Source organism: Pipistrellus hanaki (assembly GCF_964339955.1).
Source record: "Pipistrellus hanaki genome assembly, chromosome: X".
NCBI classification, from domain to species: domain Eukaryota; kingdom Metazoa; phylum Chordata; class Mammalia; order Chiroptera; family Vespertilionidae; genus Pipistrellus; species Pipistrellus hanaki.
The window spans coordinates 87,492,865-87,516,009 of NC_140524.1; the positions used below are offsets into that span (position 1 = coordinate 87,492,865).

The 23,145-nt window shown below is 36.3% G+C and overlaps 1 protein-coding gene across 1 annotated transcript in view; it reads right to left on the reverse strand.

The window, feature by feature from the left end:
* IL1RAPL1 (interleukin 1 receptor accessory protein like 1) overlaps positions 1-23,145 on the reverse strand; it is a 1,280,256-nt gene that overhangs the window by 524,726 nt on the left and 732,385 nt on the right. Inside the window, exon 5 of the mRNA XM_084869596.1 lies at positions 22,231-22,384. Coding sequence (XP_084725722.1) covers positions 22,231-22,384 — 154 coding nt within the window. The remainder of the gene's footprint in view (positions 1-22,230; positions 22,385-23,145) is intronic.

Sequence of the window (23,145 nt, forward strand, 5' to 3'; positions counted from 1 at the left end):
TACAACAATTATGGAAAACAATATGGAGCTTTCGGAAAACAAACAAACAAACAAACAAAAAAAAAAACAACCAACCAACCAAACAAACAAAAAATACAACAAACTAAATATGCCTTTTGACCCAGCAATCTAACTTCTGGGAATATATCCTAAGAATCCCAAAACACCAATCAAAAAGGATATATGTACCTGTATGTTCATAAGCATCATAATTTATAATAGCTAAGATTTGGAAACATCCCAATTGCCCATCAGTAAATGAGTGGATTAAGAATCTGTGGCTGTACAAAGGAAGGAACTCTTAACCTTTGAGATAGCATGGATGGACCTGGTATGCTAAGTGAAATAAGCCAGTGAGAGAGAGAGAGAGAGAGAGAGAGAGAGAGAGAGAGAGAGAGAGAGAGAGAGAGAGAGAGAGAGAGAGAGAGAGAGAATATTATATGATCTCACTTATATGTAGAATCTAATTCACAACAACAAAAAACATCCAAGAAACAAAATAGAACTAAAGGCATGGATGCATGGAGCAGACTGACAGTTCAGTGGGGCAATGGATAAAAGAAGACGAGGAGATTACTCAAAGAACATATAAGCATAGCCCATGGACATAGGCAACAGAATGGTGAAGGCCAGGGGAGGGCTGGCAGGGGCTGGGTGGAGGTGGGCAAAGGGATGGAAATGGGGGACATCTGTAATGGTGTAAAAATATTTAAAAAAGATAAAAGGAGTAGCAAAAGAGTAATATTATTGGTAAAATGAAGAAAATCACAGAATTCGAGTAAGACATTTTCTCCCATTTAATCAGTAAATGTGTGAATTATAATTTTATTGGTGCTCTAGACATACACTTAGATGGTGTGAGCCAAATTATCAAGAGAAAAGGAATGATATGTTTTTCTTGATTGCAAGTGAATAATTGAATAAATGTGTGCTTATAATTATTGGGCAGTGTGTTCACCATTGAGAACCCTGAGGAAATCTGAAACATTTTTCAACATGTGTATTACAGCAAAAGGAAACCTACTGGGCAAATACTCCTTAGCATATCTTGAAGAATCTTGGGGCTCTATGTAGTTCTTAGCTCACTATTGCTGTTCATTTTCAATATTTATACACTTTTTATATATATTTTATTGATTTTTACAGAGAGGAAGAGGAAGGGAGAGGGATAGAGAGCTAGAAATATCGGTGAGAAAGAAACATTGATCAGCTGCCTTCTGCACACTCTTATTGGGGATGTGTCCACAACCAAGGTACATGTCTTTGACCAGAATCGACCCTGGAACCCTTCAGTCCGAAGATTGACGCTCTATCCACTGAGCCAAACCGGTCTCGGCTATACACTTTTTATTAACATGATCTTCAATCGAAAAAAAGACAATGTAAATATTTTGCAGTACAAATTATGTGGTGAAGTACATTCAAGTCAGATTTACCATACTGTAAAATCTGAATACTCCAATACAAGATTGCAGAAAACAGCATCTTAGGGCTTCAGGACAGGTAATTATGCACTAGCCTCTGCTGCTGATTAGATCTTGAAGGCAGCATTGGGTTAAATTATAAGATTGCGTCAGAACTGAGTGTTACTGTTGTGTTTGTGGCTTCCAGAAAGGTTATTAACAGCACACTGTAGTATAATTAAAATCATGGTTCATGAAGATATTTCATTTCATTTTCTAGAAATCACACCTAGTGCAACTGTTTTATTCTCTTTGGGTTTGGGGGATGGTATTTTTTTCCTAGAAAATTTATGTATGTCTAACACCTAGTAAATAAACAAATCCACACCTTTGCCAAGAGTTTCTCTTCTAATCTCTTTCACACCTAAGTTGTCAAGAAATGAAAATACACACACACGAATTGCACAACTATGGATGAAAATATAAATTTTATAAATAGAGGGATCTATATGAATCATGCTCTATATTTTGCATAGAAATACAGACTAATTAACCCTCTTCCTTATATTGTTCCTATGTACAATAAAGAAATTTGAAGCCTAACAATGATTTGTATTTGCTAATAGAAAAGTCATCCTGTGGTTTCCTAAAAACCACAGGTGTGTGGGGATTCTGAGGAGACATTTTCTCCTAGAAGCAATGTTCTATCCATGGGTTTGTTTTCTCAGAAACACATTTAACTCTAATGGGGAAAAAGAGCAGTGGCCGTAATACTAAAAGGCCTGTCTACTGAGTAGGAAACTGTTATTTGATGAAATGTCTTTATCAGTTTCCACCCTGAATGCAGTGACTGCTCCATAGCACTTGTTCCCAAAATGTGTTTACTTGCAGTATTTGAGACAGGGGCTGTGGGTATGGGTGGGTAATGGCACCATAGGAAGTTTGCATTATTTTTATTTTTGTACTAGAGGCCTGATGTACGAAGATTCGTACAAGAATGGGCCTTCCCCTGGCTGGGGCCACCTTTTTGCTCAGGCCTGGAGCTGCCTTTCTGCCTTCCCACACTGCCCAGAGGAGCCGAGCAGACGGAGGCAGTGTGGAACACCTGCATACACAAATTAGCCCACCATCTTTGTTGGGTTAATTTGCATGCTCACTCCTGATTGGCTGGTGGTGTCACAAAGGTATGGTCAATTTGCATCTTACTCTTTTATTAGTGTAGATTGTCACATTCTATGTAACTATAAACATTTAGAACAAAATGGCTACATGTCTTTTCTCCCCTAAGCTCTAAGCTATATATATATATATATATATATATATATATATATATATATATATATATATATAGTCCAGCTGGTGTGGCTCAATGGTTGAACATCAACCTATGAATCAGGAGGTCATAGTTTGATTCCATGTCAGGGCACATGCTGGGGTTGCAGACTCTATCCCCAGTAGGAGGGGTGTAGGAAAAACCGATCAATGATTCGGATCATTGATGTTTCTATCCCTCTCTCCCTAACCTTTCCTCTGTCTGAAACCAATAGAAATGTATTTTAAAATATATATTTATAGGCTTCAAACCACAGCAAATCTCTACTTAGATGTTAAAAGACAAGTCTTTGTGTAAGCAAATGATTGATATAAGATTCATTTCAATTTCTTAGGAACAGCTAGACAATAGCTTTCTGAGCATTACAACACTCAAGTAGAGTACAGGGAAGTGCTTGGGGTTCTTCCATAAATAGTCTGTGGGTTCCAAGAAGAAAGAAAGTACCTCAAATAGTCTGTGGGGAGAAGGAAGAAAGTACCTCAAATTATGAGTGAGGAAGAGTAGAGGGGTTAATTTTCTTAATTTCTCCACTAGGGCTTCCTTTGCCTTTCATTTTCAGAAGTGCTACCATTGAAAATGGCTCTAGGATGTGAAAGGAATAGCAGTTGAAGGAGGGGGTGGAGGGAAAAGTTCCAGACACCAGTGAACTTTGAAGCAGATAGATAAAAAGAACAGATGGAAATACCCAGCTACAGAAGGAGGGAAGGAAGTTAACAAGGTTCTTCTCAAATGTTTATTTATAAGCTCTGCTTGTATTTTAAAATGAAAGTGTTGTGCTGAGCAGATTCTATTGCTTTTAAAATTCATCCAGGAGCTGTTCAGTCTGGGCCTACTGTGTGTGACAGGCTCTAAGGATCCTTTCTGCCTTAAGGTCTAGGGAAGCAGATAGACTAAAACCTTGCTACACAAACTGTTCTGGGAATAGCAGCTTCCGCATCATCCTGACTCAAAATCTACATTTTAACAAAATCTCCATGTAATTTCTATGCACATGAAAGTTTGAGAAACTTGAATTATATCACTATAAAAGTACAGCTCAGCTCAGTGGTTGAGTGTAGCTCTATGAACCAGGAGGCCATGGTTCGATCAATTCCTAGTGAGGGCACATGCCCAGGTTGTGGACTCGATCCCCATATGTGGGATGTGCAGGAGGCAGCTGGTCAATAGTTCTCTCCCATCATTAATGTTTCTATCTCTCTCCCTCTCCCTTCTTCTCTGAAGTCAATAAAATATAGATTTTTATAAAAAAAGAAAACTGGAACTTATAAACTTAATTTAACATTTTATATTTAAAATGTTTAAAACCAGTGTCTGGACCATTTTCACAATGGCATATGCAATCCCTGCTTTAAAGCCTTAAACTCGGCTTGATTTATCTACAAAGCACACTTTTCCCAGAGATGAAGTAGTCACAAACTCCAAGGGTTGTTTTAAGCCCTTGCTGAGGTGAAGGAGCACTACTGTCAGCCCGCAGACACACCCAACCTTTAAGGGCTTCAAAATAACTTTGACTTCAATCTAGATTTGAATTCCTGGCTGATTGCTTCTACCCTCTTTCCTTGCCCGTGAGCAGTCCCTACTTAACGGTGATGAAAAGAGTCTTGTCTTTCCCCTGTTACTTCTTGGTTAACCAGCTGATCTCTGATGCAGTTCATATACATCAACACATATTGTATTATTTCAGACCAAATAACTCAGGCTCCATGGAGCCTACCCATCAGGAGAGTAAGTAAGTCAAGAAAATGTGACCAAATGCTTCTTAACATCTTAATGACCCTGAATCTTCACACCAGGACAATGATATGTAAATTCTTTACTGTTTTTTTTTCTTATTAAAGACTTTACTCTTTAAAATATATTTTTATTGATTTCAGATGATGGGAGAAGGAGAGAGATAGAAATATCAGTGATGAGAGAGAATCAGATCAGCTGCCTCCTGCACACCCCACACAGAGGATAGAGCCTGCAACCCAGGCATGTGCCCGACCAGGTTTCAAACCATAACATCCTAGGTCCAGGTTCAACCACTGAGCCATGCAGGCCAGGTGAAATAACCTTTTTTTGACGAATATGTAGGGCAGTGCAAACTACTAATTAATAAACAACCGCTCTTATTATCCTGTAATGACCCTTTGAAGGCCCAAGGTACCTTACCTCATCCTTAAATCAGAATGTCATATAGCTCATTTTACCTTCATCTCTGAAATTTACATGTATGTGGGGTCTCTATCTCAGCATGTGGAGTTCCCATACATATGTATATAATTAAATGTGGTTATTTCCTCTTGTCATTCTGTATTTCTAGATCTCATAATTAGACTATCTGAAAGAAGCTAGTAGGATAAAGGAAAGTTTCTTACACACACACCCAGCCATACTATATTCTAGGAGTTTTGTAGTGTTGCATTGTACATTTATGCTTGTCATACATTTTTTAGTTATTTTTTTGTGAAGGGTATAATGTCTGTGTCTAGATTGATTTTTTGCGTGTGGATGTGTGGTGGTTAGAGCACTATTTGTTGAAAATACTATTTTTATTCCAGTGTATTGCCTTTGCTCCTTTGTCAGAGATCAGTTGACTATATTTAGTTCTATTTCTGAGCTCTCTATGCTGTTCCATTGATCTATTTGTCTATCCTTTCCCCAATACTACTGTAGTTTTATAGTTTGAAGTCATGTAGTATCACTCCTCCAACTTTTTTTTTCCTTCAATATTATGTAGTCTATTCAAATCCTGTTTTATCTTAAGTTTTTCAAAACCCAGCTGTCAAAGCTGCCACCATGTCTCTGTTAGATAAAAAATTGTTCTAGGAACTCAGAAAAACTTAAAGATAGATTTGAAAGAGATTTCCCAATTTATGTTTTTTAAAAAAAATTAAATATGAATTCAATTACTAATAAACACATGCTCCTAATCTCTGTAATTTTATTTTAATTAAACTGCTAGAAGAGTATAGGGGAGTGAAGCATATATAATTAATCCTGTCCCTGGACTATACAAAGTCATATTGAGATATTGAGTCTGGCTATTCACTTTGAATTTTTAAGATGGAGGGTGCATAGTCTCATTGTCATCTAAATCATCATAGCTGACATAAAAATGGCAGCTATTTATGCCTTTTAAATAACTTATACATATTAATCTATTTAATGCTTATAATTAACCTATGATGAACATATGATTGCCCTCAATTTTCAGATGATGAAACTAAGTAAAAAAGTAGTTAAATAATTTCACCAAGATTGCACAGCCATTAGGTAGTGGAGCTGTTATTGATTAGTCTTAAAAATGTGAGTAATTGATTCAGAGTAAAATGGGTTAGAAGACTTTTAAAGTTAGAAGGTCTGGTTCTAAGGATTAAAGTACAAGTTCTTGGGTAAAGTGATTAAATTCTGTTAATTTTAATGTGCTCATCTATGAATTAGAAACCATATTTTCTACTAAACAGGTTCTTTGGAAGATGAAAAGAGCTAAAGATGTGAAAGTACCTACCATTGGTTCAGAGACATAAAATGGGCTTAGTAAAGGTTCCTTGCTTTTATTATTACACTAGAGGCCTGTTGCACGGCATTCGTGCACAGAGGGGAGAGGGTCCTTCAGCCCGGCCTGTACCCTCTTGCAGTCCAGGACCCCTCAGAAGGTCCTTAGTGCTGCTGCAGAGGTGGGAGAGGCTCCTGCCACTGCCGCTGTGCTTGCCACCTGTGAGCCCAGCTTCTGGCTGAGTGAAGCTCCCCCTGTGGGAATGTACTGAACCAGCAGGGGGCAGCTCCTGCATTGAGCATCTGACCCCTGGTGTTCAGTGCACATCATAGCAACTGGTCATTCTGCTGTTCAGTCTATTTGCATATTAGCCTTTTATTATATAGAATTTCATTACCAATAAAATCTCTACTGGTTGGTGCAATCAGCATTTCTACACAAACTATCCTTTCTAGATAAACTTTGTTTAATTCTTTACATGTCAGATATCTGAGTATTTTCCATAAAATTTTCGGCCATGTACTATGCATTTTGTGGCTAATTACACTGAGTGTACTGAGTCAGAAGATAATCATTAGAAAAAACAACAGTAGTTCTGAAAGGTAAAATAAAATTCAAGTGTAACTGATAAAGGGAAAGTGAGTTGAATGTCTGTTGGATTCACTGGATATCCTTTACTATGAAAGGCCAACTGTACTAGTGGAGATGCTTTCAGTGTAGCTCAGGGATAGTCTTGGGACTGAAAGGCATTTCAACCTAACGCTCATCCCACAAGGCCTGCCATAATCTCATTCATATCCAAATGAAGCCCAGAAACCTGGGCCTACAAAGATAGTGTTGAGGCTGACCTGGATCTCCACCCATTTTCCCATTATCACACAAACACAAAGCAGACAAAGCAATGGGTCCTTCTGGTTTGTCTGGCTCATTTTTTCCATTCCCTGCACCCAGAACCTTTCCTGTTAATTATCTTCTCTTTCATCAAATTCCAGCGGCTGCTGCTATTACCACTTCCAAACTTGGGCTCTCTGGTGTTCTAGGTTCTTTCTTCTGTGTCCCACAACTTCTCTCGTATATAATTGTTGGAGTCAACTTTTAGCAAGGTAGAAAAATGATGCATGTCCCTTATTCAAGCACTTTTATCCCATCTCTCTTTGGGTTGAAAGAAGAGTTTAAAGTCATGAACATAGGTCAGATTAGATATTGGAAGACAGGGATTCCTGAGCAGTATACCTTACTAGCAGAATGACCAAGTTACCTATCTCTCAAGAAATCCAAATTCTTCATCCATAATGGGAGGGGGGATAATTGTACTTGCATTATTGATGGCTGTGATGATTACATGAGTTAAAAGATGTAAGGTGCTTAGAACAGTGTCTGGCACTCAAAAGCTACTATCAATATTTATTAGTGCACTTCTTCATAAATCTCCACAACCCAGCTAAATAAAACCCTTACCGTGTGCTAAATATTTTAGAATTACTGATGAAACCAAAAGAAAGAAGACAAAGTATTACCTCAATTAACTCAGAGGCCACTCTGAAGCAATGGCAATGTAATCAATGTGGGGGGAAAAAGGGGGGGGATCACATGTTAACCTGACTAGCTCAGGGAAGGCCTGCATGGTGGTTTTGAAAACTCAAATAGGTAAAGTAACCACAAAAGATGGTCTGAAAGTAAAATGTTAACTAAAAACAGTTATGGTGGGTAGTCATGTCTTAGGCCGGTATCTTCCCTGACAAAAGTCAGTCTTTATCTTAACCAAGCCTATTGTCTTTTTGCATCTATGATAACGTATTGTTAGAATGTCAAAGTAATGTCCTTTTTTCGGACTCTTCAAAGCACGGCAGCACTCTGCAGAGACCACAAATCCCCTCATTATTATTGGTTAATTGTTCATTGTTAACTATCCTGCACCCACCTAAGTAAAAGAAGCATGTGTCTATCATTTTACTGTTTATCCAATCCTAGAGGTTTTCCTGCTTTGCTTTCTCCCATCACTCTAATCCATCACCAATGGAGTTCATGTAACCCACTTACATCTCTTCTTTTGATTATAATATACAAAACAAGGTAAAAAACAAACAAACAAACAAAAAACAAACAAAAAAACATGCCATTCTCTGGAGCATTATTTCAATATGTTGAGATTCTGCTTCCCAGCAATTGTCTACAGTTTGGCTCAAATAAACTCACAAAAATTCTTTACACGTTTGAATGTGTGTTTTTTACAAATAGCCAAATAACCATATAGGAAACAAACTGTCAAGAAGCAATGATCTCCATGGAAGAAGGAACTCTCATGGTCTAGGAGGAAATCACTTGGAGGCAGAGAGGAGGTGTGGGTTGTTGAGCTGGCCCTGGAAAGACAAGTAGACTTCCAACATGCAGAGATCTGGGAGGCGTACAAAGCAAATGGAGAAACAGAAGAGAGAGGGGCCTTCCCAGGGACAGGGGAGGTGTGTGGCTTAGCAGTGGAGTTTGAAACCTTTTATGAACACTGTGTTATTCAGATGACTCTGCATTAGCAAAAATCTGCCTAACTATGCCACTTAGGGTAAGGCTAGCTGCCATACAGTTAAACTCCATGATTTCAGTAGTTTAACTTAATTCCTGCTCATTTCTCATTTACAAAATCATAAAATGGAATGTCTTTCTAGTCAATGAATATATTTCTCTCATGATCTGGGCTCCTTCTCTCCACTGGGGTCTTGGCATTCTCTGCACCCAGCAACTGATGGGGAAAAGGATATACTTTTATTCACTACTTTGCTCAGAAGTAACCCTTCCTCCATTCCTTTGCATTCATTGGTGAGACAGAATTCCAGGCTGAGTAGCTGCTTCCCAGGAATAGCCTAAACCAAGGAAATAGAAGCCTGCTCTTTCATACTCACCTACTAAGGAACTAGTTGGCAAAGTACAGGAACACATATGAAAACATATTTTAGATTCCAATTGAGGGTACACTTGGTATATTTATAGTACAGGGTTGAGCCTCAACCTATGAATCAGGAAGCTATGGTTTGATTCCTGGTCAGGGCACAGGCCCTGGTTGCAGGCTGAATCCCCAGTTGGGGGAAGGGGGCTATAGGAGGCAGCTGATCAATGATGCTTCCTTCTATATGTTTCTCCTTTTCCATTTCTCTCTGAAATCAATAAAAATAGATTTTAAAAAAATCATGACTCCAACAGCAGTGAAGTGGAAGAATTAACTACTACTAAAGGAGCATTATTGAGATACTTTGTCATTATGCTCTAGGATTCTGAATGGCATAACCAGAAAAAAAGGAACACACATCGAAAACATTCTCAAACTAAATTTTATTAGAATCAATGGCTGGAAAATATTTGAATAATAAAAAATGCATCATTACAGATGTTTCTAATTTAAAGGAAGAAAAGAGAGAGAAACAACTTATAATACCTTATAAGTGTTATGACTCCTATCAATTAAAAACGTAGGGTCGCCGAAACCGGTTTGGCTCAATGGATAGAGCGTCGGCTTGGGGACTGAAAGGTCCCAGGTTCGATTCCGGTCAAGGGCATGTACCTTGGTTGCATTTGTGGGTTTGCACACCCAGTAGAGGGTGTGCAAGAGGCAGCTGATCGATGACTCCCTCTCATCGATGTTTCTAACTCTCTATCTCTCTCCCTTCTTCTCTTTAAAAAATCAATAAAATATATATTTAAGAAAAAAAACAAAAAAAACAACGTAGGGTCCAAGATGAACTTCTATGATGTAAGAAAATTAGTTTTTAGGTTTTAATTGTATTTCACACTCTAAAGATAATCTCTCTGGTTCTAATTGTATCACTCTGGAGAGTCATCTTTTCTTTAACATCTCTGTTTTCCTTACAGTATTTTGTTCTGCATACACTTCACATACTTTTCAACACATTGTCCCTAGATATTCCCAAGCATTATTATAAATTCAAGTACCATCTGTGTGCAGATTAATCCCAACTTCTTAAAATCTTCTAAGCCCATTTTTCTAATGGTCTCCTGGAACCCTCCAACAGATAAATTAGGAATACAACAGCTGTATATAAAGTAGGTTGGATAATTCTCTAACTAATATATGTATGTGTGTGTGTGTGTGTGTGTGTGTATATATATATATATATATATATATATATATATATATATATATATATATATGAAGATACAGGTATTACCACACTAAAGCATTGAATTAATTTACTGAAACTTAAGAAATAAATCTAACCCAATTAACCTAATATCACATAAGGCATAACAGGTTTTAGTGTTGACATTATATACTCAATTTCAATTTTATATTTTAAAGAGTTCGCATGGAGTTACAGCCAATTTAGCATTGAAGTTACAGCCATCTTTATTCACCATGCTCAGAGATGTAACTGCCATAAAATATCTTGGAATTTTTCTTGAACAGTATGGGTCCTGTTGTGTTATACTTAATACTTAAATATTGTACTTTTAGATGGGTCATCTTCTATCCTCACCAGGAATGTATGATCCTAGAATTCATAATCTTTGAATTGATAAGACCCACAGTATGGAGAAAGTTGATCAGTAGAGTTTTGTTTCACTTGTCCTACTAAACCTTCCACACCAGAGGTTCTTTATTGAAATAGGTGCAATGCTGACTCCTAGTCAATCTGACTAATGACAAAACTAAATGCAGTTAATCTAAAATGCCAACAGAATGGCTCAAGTTTAATAAGTTCTATGGGGGAAAAATCAGTGCCCCGACAAACTGGAAAGCCAACATGAAGTAGGAAAATGATGCTTTAACATTATTTTTGATCTGACAATTTTTAAAAATGTACTCCAAACTGTTAGGAATGGCCATTTATTTGTATTTATTTTTATTGAATTTATTGGGGTAACATTGTTAAAAAAAATATATAGGTAAGGGGTGTACAATTCTATAATAACCATATCTATATTGTATTGTGTGTTCACCATCCTGAATCAAGTCTCCTTCCATCACTACTTAACCTCTTTTTACCCTTCTCTACCTATTCCCACCCTCCGGAAATCATGTTGTTGTCTATGCCTAAGGGTTTGTTTGCTTGTTTGTTTTTGCTTGACCCTTCCACATTTTTCACCCTTTCCCTTCTGACAGCAATTAGTCAATAAACTTTTTTGGTGGTTAACAATGCATTACATAAAATGTATGATTTTAATCATTGTTAAGTGCACAATTTTGTGGCATTTTGTACCTTCACAATGTTGTGCAACCATCACCACTACCCATTTTCAAAATTTTTCATCATCCCAAGCTTAAACTCTATAATCATTAAACAATAGCATCCTATTTTCCCACTCCCAGCCCCTATATCATCTACTCTACTCTATGTCTTTATAAATTTGATTATTGTAGTTAGCTTATATAAGTGGAATCATATTCAAATGGGTATATTTCTTTAAAACCTAGGTAAAGATTCACAGATCAGATCAAATCATGGCAGTGGATACCTCCATTTGTATATTTCTTTATAACCTGTTTCCACATGTCCAAACTAACTTCTGTATCACTGAGTGGGTATTCACAGTCTGAACATTAAGACCATACTCAGTGAAATCAGGTGATTTCGATAAGTCTTTTAGCCCAAGCATGACAGAGATATCAATCAAACTACACCCAAGGCTCTGGGTTGTATGCCTTTCTCTTACACTTTTTGAGACTGAGATCCCATTCACTTTCTAGAACAGCACTGTATAATAGAAATATAAGGATAGTCACATATTAAATTGTTATATATATATATATTATTTCACATATTTAATTGTTATATATATATGTTATATATATAGTTAGTTTCAGAGAGGAAGGAAAAAGGAGAAAGAAACAGAAACATAAATGCATAAATGATGAAAGAGAATCATGGATTCGTTGCCTCCTGCACACCCCACACTGGGGATCAAGTCTGCGACCCTGGCATGTTCCCTGACTAGGAATTGAATCATGACCTTCTGATTCATAGTTTGATGCTCAACAACTGAACCACACTGGCCAGAATCACATATTAAATTTTTTTTTCTGGTAGCCATATTTTAAAAAGTGAAAAGAAACAGATAAAGCTGATTTAGTAATATAATTTATTTAGAGAAATATTGTCACTTCAATATACAACCAACATAAATATTATAAATGAGATATTGTGCATTATTTTCCATACCAAGTCTTTGAAATCCAGTGAGTATTTTATACTTATAGCCCATTACAATCTAGTCTAGTCACATTTCAAGTGCTCAATAGGTACGTATTACTAATGTCTACTGCTTTGGACATCACAGTTCCAGACATTTGCCCAGTTATCTAACTAAATTAGTCATTCTATCAAAGAGGATTTATTAGATAGTTTCTCTGTTCTCACAACTGAATTTGTTGGAATGAGCCTAAGAGTCTTGGAAGCAATCGAGTGTAAATCAAAGAATGAAGTTTCATTCAAAATGATGATAATGATTTGTATTTAAAATTAGAAATCGAGGTCCACACGGTACTTGGAGTTTCCTCCTTGGTAAAATGTAAATAATAATGCCTATAAAGCACAGTGGCTTCCATGTAGTTAGCTATCAAAGAGAAAGTAGCCATTTCTCTAACGATGAGATAGGGATGAGTTTCTGCAAGCCTAGAAGCAATACAGTTCTAATACCTGAGCCAGGCAAGAAGGATGACTGGTGACAGGAAGGCTGTACCATTCCTAAGAGACAAGCAGTTTATGGGATTTCACTGGTAGGGTGATCCTAAGTGCACTTGAAATCCACCAATGACAAAAGTAGCAATAAATTAAAGGCTAGCTCTTGCTGATAAACTATGTCAGACTATAGTGTAACACCAAAAAGTAAACCAGAAAAATTCACACAAATCAAAAGGCATATAGGTCTGGCTCAGTGGAAAAAGCTTTGGCCTGCAGACAGAAAAGTCCTATGTTCGGTTCTGGCCAAGGGCATATACCTGAGTTGCAGGTTCTATCCCCAGTTGGGGTTGTGCCAAAGGCAGCCAGTCAATGGTTCTCTCTCATCATTGATGTTTCAATCTCACTTTCCCTCTCCCTTCCTCTCTAAAATAAATGAAAATATATTAAAAAAAGAAGTACTGCTGACCAAGTGCTCTTTTTAATATGTAGCTCTCACACAGCACCAAAAATGGAAGCATTGTTTTAGATTTTTAAAATGATACTAATCATTTCAAGCAGAGCTAATTTATTAACTGTATTGGTGGATTATAGTAGTTGGCATTCTTAAGGGTATAATATCATGGCTTTGTTTGTTTTTTGTATGTTTTTATTTTACTTTTTAAAATTTTTAAATTACAGTGTATATTCAATATTATGCTGTCTTAGTTCAGTTGCACAGCACAGATTATATAACTATATAATCTATACTTTACAGAGATTCCCCCTGATATTTCCAGTACCGACCTGGCACCATACATAGTTATTATATTATCGACTATATGTCTTATGCTATACTTTACATCCCCATAACTATTTTTGTAACTGCCAATTTGTACTTTTTAAATATATATTTTTATTGATTTTGTACAGAGAAGAAGGGAGAGAGCTAGAGAGCTAGAAACATCGATGAAAGAGAGTTATCGATCAGCTGCCTCTTGCACACCCCCTACTGGGGATATGCCCGCAACCAAGGTACATGCCCTTGACCAGAATCGAACCCGGGACCCTTTGGTCCCCAAGCCGACGCTCTATCCATTGAGCCAAACTGGTCTCGGCCCAATTTGTACTTGGTATTACAAGTGTGTGGTTATTCCCCTCTTACTCCCCACCCCCCAATCCTACCTTCACTCTCACCCTCTGTTATCTGCATCCATCAGCTATGCTTATATGCATGCATACAAGTCTCTTGGTTGATCTCTCTCCCTTACCCCCACCCTCCTCTTCTTTCCCTTTGAGGTTTGAGCATCTGATCGATGTTTCTCTGTCTCTGGATCTGTTTTTGTTCATCGGTTTATGTTGTTCATTATAATCCACAAATGAGTGAGATCGTGTGATATTTATCTTTCTCCAATCTCTCTACTTCTTAATCTCTTTACCTTTTTCAACCGATCCCCCAAACCACCTCCTTGTTTTTTTTTTATATTAAAAAAATTAAGGTTGACATTATTACAGGTGTCCCCCTTTATAACCTCCTTTCGCCACCTCCACCCACATATATCACCCCTTTCCTTGGACTTCACCACACTGTTGTCTGTATCCATGACTATGCTGTCTTGACCCAGGCCCACTTGAGGCCCTGGCTGGAGGCCACTGAGTTCCCCTTCTTGAGTAGCCAATTAATACATCCCAAATACTTCCTTTTTGGGGCTCTCATACTTAGGTGCCACTATGCACCAGCTCTAACTGCCCTGGAAACTAGGCGCCAGGTACTAAGGATATCACGCATGCCTTTGAGGCTGTGACATTATTCAACTTACACCACTCCACTCATCACCCATAAGCTGTTCCCTACAGTTTCAGCTTGCTGTTACCCTGTCCAAGGGTACACCCTCCCCATCCCGTGTGTCCCTGCCTGGCAGCTTTCTCTCAGTTGGATCTGTATGTAATAGAGAGTTGTGCCTTTCATCTCTCCTAGTGTCAGGATACTGTGTCCCGCCATCAAAAGAATCTTTACATCTTATAGAACTGAGGCCTTACTCCATTTTGTCCTAAGACACTTTTTATGTGGCAAATTATGTCCTTTTTTGTCTTGATATCTTCAGTGGGGCTTCATATAGGGGGAATGCCATTCAGTATGTGTTGAGGTTATCTTCCTCTATGAGTTTTGCTTTATCTGTTTCCAATAAATACCAGCCTGACACCATTAGTATGTTCTTTTATTTATTTATTTATTTATTTATTTATTTATTTATATTTATTTATTTTTAATTTATTTTATTGATTATGGTCTCACATAATTGTCCTAATCCCCCCCATTCCTATCCCACACCCATCCCTACATATGCCCCCACCCCCCTCTTGTCCATGGCCACTGGCTAGCCCATATGCATGCACACAAGTCCTTTGGTTGATCTCTTCCCCTTACCCCCACCCTCCCTTACTTTCCTTCTGAGGTTTGAGAGTCTGATCGCTGCTTCTCTTTCTCTGGGTCTGTTTATGTTCATCAGTTTATGTTGTTCATTATTTCCTCTATATGTGTGAGATCATGTGATCCAAGAAATACCCTTTTATTTATTTATTTTTACATAGGGTTTTCAGGCTACAAACCCAAATTCTATAAATTAATAGGATCCATTTTTGTTTGTTTCAATAAATGGAGAGTTCATACCTGGACATGCAAACTGGTTTGTCTTCTTCCTGTGCCAGAGATCACATTTTTCTTTCCTTTCCACTTTCATGTTAGCCCTTTTAGAATATCAGGTTTATATGGGAACTTCATTTCCAAATACACACTCTTGGAGGTCCTAGTCTCATATCATCAAATAATGAATGAAAACCAAGCCCTTGGTGATTGATAATGACAATCCCAACACTCCTCTGTGCCACTCACATGATGGCCTCAGAGTCAACTTCTTCGACTGCTCCAGTTTTCAGTTCCTTTTTTCTCCTGAGATGTTTTTGAAAACTTTCTTGAAAGCTAGATAATCATCTACTCTATTATGTTATATTCAGTATTTTTAGGTGTTTAAAGCAAGAAAGCAGGATATCTAATCAACCACATTTTCAGAAATGGATATCCATTGTTTGTTCAATTTAAAGGATCAACAATAGTGGGCAATGAAAAAATAGATTATTTTTTCAAGTGCAATTTATAAAATCTAGAATATTAGGTACTTAGTGGGTACTTGAAAAGTTCTGAAGGATAAATAAATTGAGGTAATTTGGAATAGATGAGTCATCTTGACTTAATTATGCTAAGCAAAGTAAGAAGAAGTCAAGAACCATACACTTCTCTGTGGGATGTAACAGTGAAAGCAATAAGTAAACAAATAAGAAAAACAAATAAAGAAAAACTCATAACACAGACAACAGTATGGTAGTTACCAAAGGAAAGAGAATATGGGGCTAATAAAGGATAAAGGGGGTCAAATATATGGTCAAGGAAGAAGATCTGTCTTTGGGTGGTGGGCACACAATGCAATATACAGATGGGGTATTATATATTTGTACACTTGAAGGCTATATGATTTTACACCCAATGTCATCCCAATAAATATAATTTAAAATGACTTAGAACACATTTGGGCACATAGTAAATTGTAAATATTAACAATTCTGATTACTAATACTTATTATTGCTATAGTGATGGAAATCGTCTAAATGAATAATACATTGTTTCCCAAGAGACACAAATGGTACATCTCAAATTGCTATTGATATATTCTAAAATATATCAATACATTTTCTGCTTAAGAGTAAACACATCACACTGCTTATTAAAAGTTATCATTCCTTGATATTAAATGTTTGTTTGATTTAAAGATTTAGACAAATCATTAAATATATTGAGAGATCAAACAATAAATTAAGGTACTTAGTGTCAGGAGAGTTATCATTAGAAATTACTCCTAAGAGAAGTCTTTTGCTCTAGGTACTGAACTCCAAATCTAGATTAAATGGCCTAATTGATTAAACTTAGTTTTAATTTATTGATAAGCCTTAATAGCTTTTCATTCAAAAATCTAAATTAATCTAAATAATATTTGAGTAGCAGAATATGGTAGATGTTTATTTTTAAAAAGAACTAAAGTACAGTATGCTGCTTTTTATCAAAAATAATGTATGTGAAGATCATTGTGGGCATTAATTCTAGCACATTACTAAAGACACACAGTCAAGTGTGGGAAAATATGAGCCTATTATCATTTTCATTGATTCTTTTTAAGTAACAGTCAATGAAGCACACTTGATTCTCTGAAATAAGTTAACAAAATAGTTTTTAAATGGGGAGATAAAAGGTACCATTTTTTTAAAGAAATAGAAAAAAATTAAAAGTAATCACTCCACCCCCAGGCTAGAATACAAATACACCATTTAATTACATCAGTGGCAAAAGAATTAAAGGTCTCATGTGTTAAATGTGTTTCAGTTGAACTTAAAAGATAAATCTTTCATAGTAGTCAGTTGAGCTAATATGAAAAGTACAATGCCTGCTATTAATTATCCCATGGAGTAAATCATAAATTGAAGTTCAGGAAATTAAATTTTATGCCTCAATTTGTCACCATGATGCTTTGTGGCCTTGATAAAGCCACTTAACCTTTCCTAGCCTTAGTTTTTTCATACATAAAAAGACAAAGAAGATGTACCTTTTGAGAGCATAAATTCTGCCTATGTTTGATTGCAAAGTACTTTAAAAGTATTGCTGCATTGACTCTGTTAAGGAAAAAAACATTGGACCAAGTATAAAAATACTACTAAAACCACAACATCCTTGCAGCAATCATCTCATTCATTTTGCTTTTTTTTCAAGTCAGTTTTCCCTTCCTCAGTGTATTGCAGACTCTTACATTTTATTGGGAATCTTATTTTTCCTGCTATAAAATTTTCACAATCCATTTTCTTAACATTCTCTCTAGTCCTAGAAATTAAATGTACCAGGAAGAGGAGGTGACTAAATTTCAAGAAGCTCCCATAACTACATCCTACTATTTCTTTTAAAAATATATATTTTATTGATTTATTTTTTACAGAGAGGAAGACAGAGGGATAGAGAGTTAGAAACATCGATGAGAGAGAATAATCGATTAGCTGCCTCTTGCACATGCCCTACTGGGGATGTGCCCACAACCAAGGTACATGCCCTTGACCCCTTGACCTGAATCGAACCTGGGACCTTTCATTCCGCAGGCCAACACTCTATCCACTGAGCCAAACTGGTTTCGGCCTACTATTTCTTTTGTCTTAAGTGGAAGATGGTATTTAAGGTGGTGGCATGGGCCATCTCAAAGAGGTACTCAATTTTCCTGGGTCTGTTCTATGTATATATGAGTATACATGTCAATAAACTTTAGTTTGCTTTTCTCTTATTTGTCATATTACAGGAGGTCTTAGTCAAGAACTCAGAGGGTAGAACCCTTAATGTATATAATTTTTAAAAGGATTGCTTAGGAGGATGGAACATCTCAGGGTGAAATACAGAAATGTGATAGAACAATCTAAATATATTTCAAATATATGAGAAAATCACTGAAAGGAATTGAGGGAAAAGGTGCTAACCTAAGTAACATTGGGAATGAGTGGAGTTTGTAAGACAAAAGGCAAAATAAACTATATATCAGCACTATTCTGTAGTTAATAAAGTTGTTTATCACAGGAGTACAGTTTAACAATTCTGATTTCATTATACATTTTCTTTTAAAAAAATAAATTTTATTGATTTTTTACAGAGAGGAAGGGAGGGGATAGAGAGTTAGAAACATCGATGAGAGATAATGATTGATCAGCTGTCTCCTGCACATCCCCCACTGGGGATGTGCCCACAACCAAGGTACATACCCTTAACTAGAATCAAACCTGGGAATCTTCAGTCTGCAGGCCGACGCTCTATCCACTGAGCCAAACCGGTTTTGGCTCAATATACATTTTCACTGAAATTGAATAATTAAGTAAATGTTTAACAGGTGATAGGAACCAGGTTTTTCACTATTGGACATGAAGAGGCTAGTATGTTCTCAATGGTAATGGATTAGATTTGGAGAAATAAGTCTGAACTCGTGTTTAGTTTACTATAGAAACCCATGGTTATATATATACCTATTTATAGATATATGCATATACTTGGATTAGCATACACATATTTTCTTGTTCTGTTAACTAAGAAGTTTTATTTTTAAAAATATATTTTATTGACTTTTTTACAGAGAGGAAGAGAGAGGGATAGAGAGTTAGAAATATTGATGAGAGAGAAACATCAATCAGCTGCCTCCTGCACACCCCCTACTGGGGATGTGCCCACAACCAAGGTACATGCCCTTGACTGGAATCAAAACTGTAACCTTTCAGTCTGCAGGCTGGCGCTCTATCCATTGAGCCAAACCAGTTAGGGCTAACTGAGAAGTTTTAGAAGCAACTATAGCCCAGCATCAATGAGTACTCCCAATATCCAGGTCTTAGATTCTAGCACTCTTCTCCAACTAAATAACAACAACAACAAAAATGAGGGCTCTTTGCAAGACAAAAACTAATTCTAGGACTGGAGCAGGAAATATAAATGATAAGCATACTGCATGGCCACAAAATAAGGATGTGCACACATGCACGCACATGCACCCGCGCGTGCGTGTACACAGACACCCCCCCCACACACACACACACACGGATGGGGGTATGCCAAAGGAACAAAGGAGTTAAGTAAAAGAGCCCCTACGGGCCAAAGCTAGAACAAATTGAGCAATAAAATAAATAAGGTGATATTGGCTTATCCACCAAAACATAAAATATCTATGAGTCCATACTGATATGAATAAATGATTGAATAAGTACATAAAGATGGGAAAACAGATATATGTCCCATGAGAAAGATTCCAAATAACTTATGCAGATATTTATGCAGATAGCGTACCCATAAAAGCTCAAAATATTGCCTATACATTTAACCACTTTATCCATAAATATCCTTTTCCCTTTACATATAGGATTATTACTTTTTTCATTTTAAAGAAACATTCTAACACTCTTCAAAATATTTGTTTATTATCAGCTGTGGTAGATTCAATAAAACTAAATTATATCGTGTTTTGCATATTATTTATATTAAAAACAATATGATCACAATGTGCAGAAAACCAAGATACAAAACAGTGATTATCATCAAGATAAATGCCCATCTTTGATACTTTACTGAGAGATACAATTTGTGTTCTAAGAATTGTTCTTTAATTTGGGCACAGGAAAAATAAATGTGTTTGTTATACTGTCAAACCATTAATAGCAATCTTTCACATAAATATATGTATATTGTCAATAGACTTGTTAATGCATAAAATGCATTTGAATGGCACTATTTTAATTCCAGGGCCTGCAGTTCTCCCACTCACCCAAAAATTCATATGTAGTCAAATTTTGCTTTATTATTTATTTGTCCAAATCAACATCACAGGTAAAGCTATTTAAGGTAGAGGTATTCACAATAATCAGTTGAATGAAAGCTTTCATTAAAACTGTCACTAACTTCCTCTTGTATATCAAGAAATAATTATTCCTCTTTTCATATAAGAAAGATAATTTGGTACAAATTAAGTTAGAAAAATATAGTAGCTCTGGGTAGCATCTAAGAGAAAACAATTATATTATTGGTTATACATAATAGCCTCATTTAAGTTGTCTTAACATTTGGGACCCAATTTTCAGTCTCCAGAAGATTGTTTTTTAATATCCTTTTACTCCATAGTGGTTTAGTATCCTAGAATTTCTAGAAATGGGATATATGTGCTTACTAAGAATTAGTTATACTCTTCAAAGAATAAAGATTAAAAGTGCATTCTATTTATTTTCACAACATATGATTTTGCATTGTATTTTTAAATTGCTTTTTCTCAATATCTGTTCCTTGGAAAAGCTACATCAGTATAGATTGAGAAAAAAATAATAAAAAGTCAATATCTATTATAAAGAGAACCCAAGTACAGTTAGTTATATTTTTTCATTATTCAATTAAACAGATAGGGAGGTAAAGTGATTAGCTCTTAATTTTAATTTTATATATGAGACATATTACACACAGCAGAACTAAAATCCAGACTAAATTATACACATGCATACCATAGGTATATAATGAAAGACTGCATGTGTGTTTATTATTCAAGTGTAACATATTGCCAGTATCATTTATTTACTGGGTCTAATATTTATCCAAGGCATTGCCAAAGAGTACCTTATTTATTTAACTAAAATTTATTTCAATTAGGATAATTACTATTCACCAAATAAATTTCATGAAAGCAATTTTAGTTTAAAAGTCAAAATATACCATAATTCAAGATTTCAAAGAAAAGATGATGATTATAAGATGGAGACTACTACAAAGTACTTTTCATATTCAGTGAAACTATCTTATGTGAGTCAACACACAAATCAAATTTTATTTGAAGTATTTGATATCCTTCCTATACTTTTAATATGTTTCATAAATACGATTGTGCAAAAAATCACCAAAAAGAATCTTTCTCAATAAGAGGAGAATAATGTCTTTAACTTCCTAATATTGTTTTCTATCCCTTTTTCCCTTGGAAGCACTTTTAGAGAAGTACACTATAAAGTAAAAAAATATGAACATAATATTTCACATGATGTAAAAATGACAAAAGTGATGCACATTTGGATATTATTCTGTATTTTTCCAACTGATTCCATACATATTACCATATTTCATTTGATCCTTGCAAAAATCCTTTGAGGTAAATAAGGCAAATTTTGCCATCAGTATTTTATATATGAGGTAACTGATATTCTGAAGATTGTAGTCATTCAAACAAGGTCTTGAGACTAGTGAGTTTTAGATTTATTGATTATAAACAGTACTGTGATTCTGGTTCTCATGACCTTCTACCTTAGCAATCAAATATAGAATGACTCCACACATTGCCTCTCACATAATTATTCAGCTATTGTACCTGAAATTGTTATTTTCAAGTTCATGAGAAAAAATGTTAGCTTTATAGAGTGATAAATAAATAAAAATATTTTTTCTAATTTTAAGAAAGACAGGAAGACAAAGATGGATTTCATGTATTCCATTGCAACACTCTAGAAAATTTTCTTAAATGATACCATTACAAAATATAAGAATAATTTTATGATATTATAAACACATTATTTTAAGTACTTTCAAAAGCTAACATTTCTATAATTCTGAAAACATATTTTCTTTAACCTCTCAAGTGAATTGAAATGCAAGATGATTTAAAAGCAAGGATGAGTAAATTTTACCTGTAAGAATCCATTTAGCATTTGGTTAAGTTCTTTCATTGCATAGATTTAGAAAAGTCAATATGTGGCACAAAAACAAAAATTCAAATGGTAGCTTCATTACTTGAAAATGAAATATTGAATACTGTGCTTACCTGTAACAGTTAATTCAGTGGTTCTTCTCACGACAAAGCCTCCATATTTTAATTCACATGTGTAGTTTCCAATGTCATCTTCTCTGACTTCTCTTATAAGCAAAGTATCTCTTTTGAACACAATACTTGGCCTCCATGCTTTTGTCCTACATTCCTGCATAAAAAATAACATTTTTGAAGTATATATAGTATTTGTATATTTTTATAAATACTATATATTACTTATCCTATATAATAAAACCCTATTATGCAAATTGACCAAATTGCTGAATGACGGGTCACTATGTTGTGCACTGACAACCAGGGGGCAGACACTCAATGCAGGAGCTGCCCCCTGGTGGTCAATGCACTTCCACAGGGGGAGTGCAGCTCAGCCAGAAGCCGGGCTTATGACTGGCATGCGCAGTGGTGGTGGGAGCCTCTCCCACCTTTATGGCAGCACTAAGGATACCTCAGAAAATATCCTACTGGTGGACATCCCCCGAGGGATCCAGGACTGCAAGAGGACACAGGCCAGGGTGAGGGACCCACCCCCAGTAACCAATTGTTGTGCATCAGGCCTCTAGTATAAGTAAATACTATCTCTATATATGAAAAGCCAGTGACCACAACACTGTAATGACCAGAACGACCAATCACTATGATATCCACTGCAGCCAGCAAACCAGCCCAATTTTGAGGTGGGGCCAGCCAACCAGCCTCCAGAAGCTCCTCCCCCTGTCAATCCCCACTCCCGATGGGCCCCCACCACCCCAATCAGCCCACAGACCCTACCCCTGGCCAGCCCTGCTCCTGATCACTCCACCCACCCCAATAGGCAGTGGGGCTCGCTGGCCAACCTCCCACAGCCCCTCCCCTTACTTGGTCCTCCAAGATGAGCCCCCCACCCCAATCAGGAGCAGGGTGGGCCAGCCA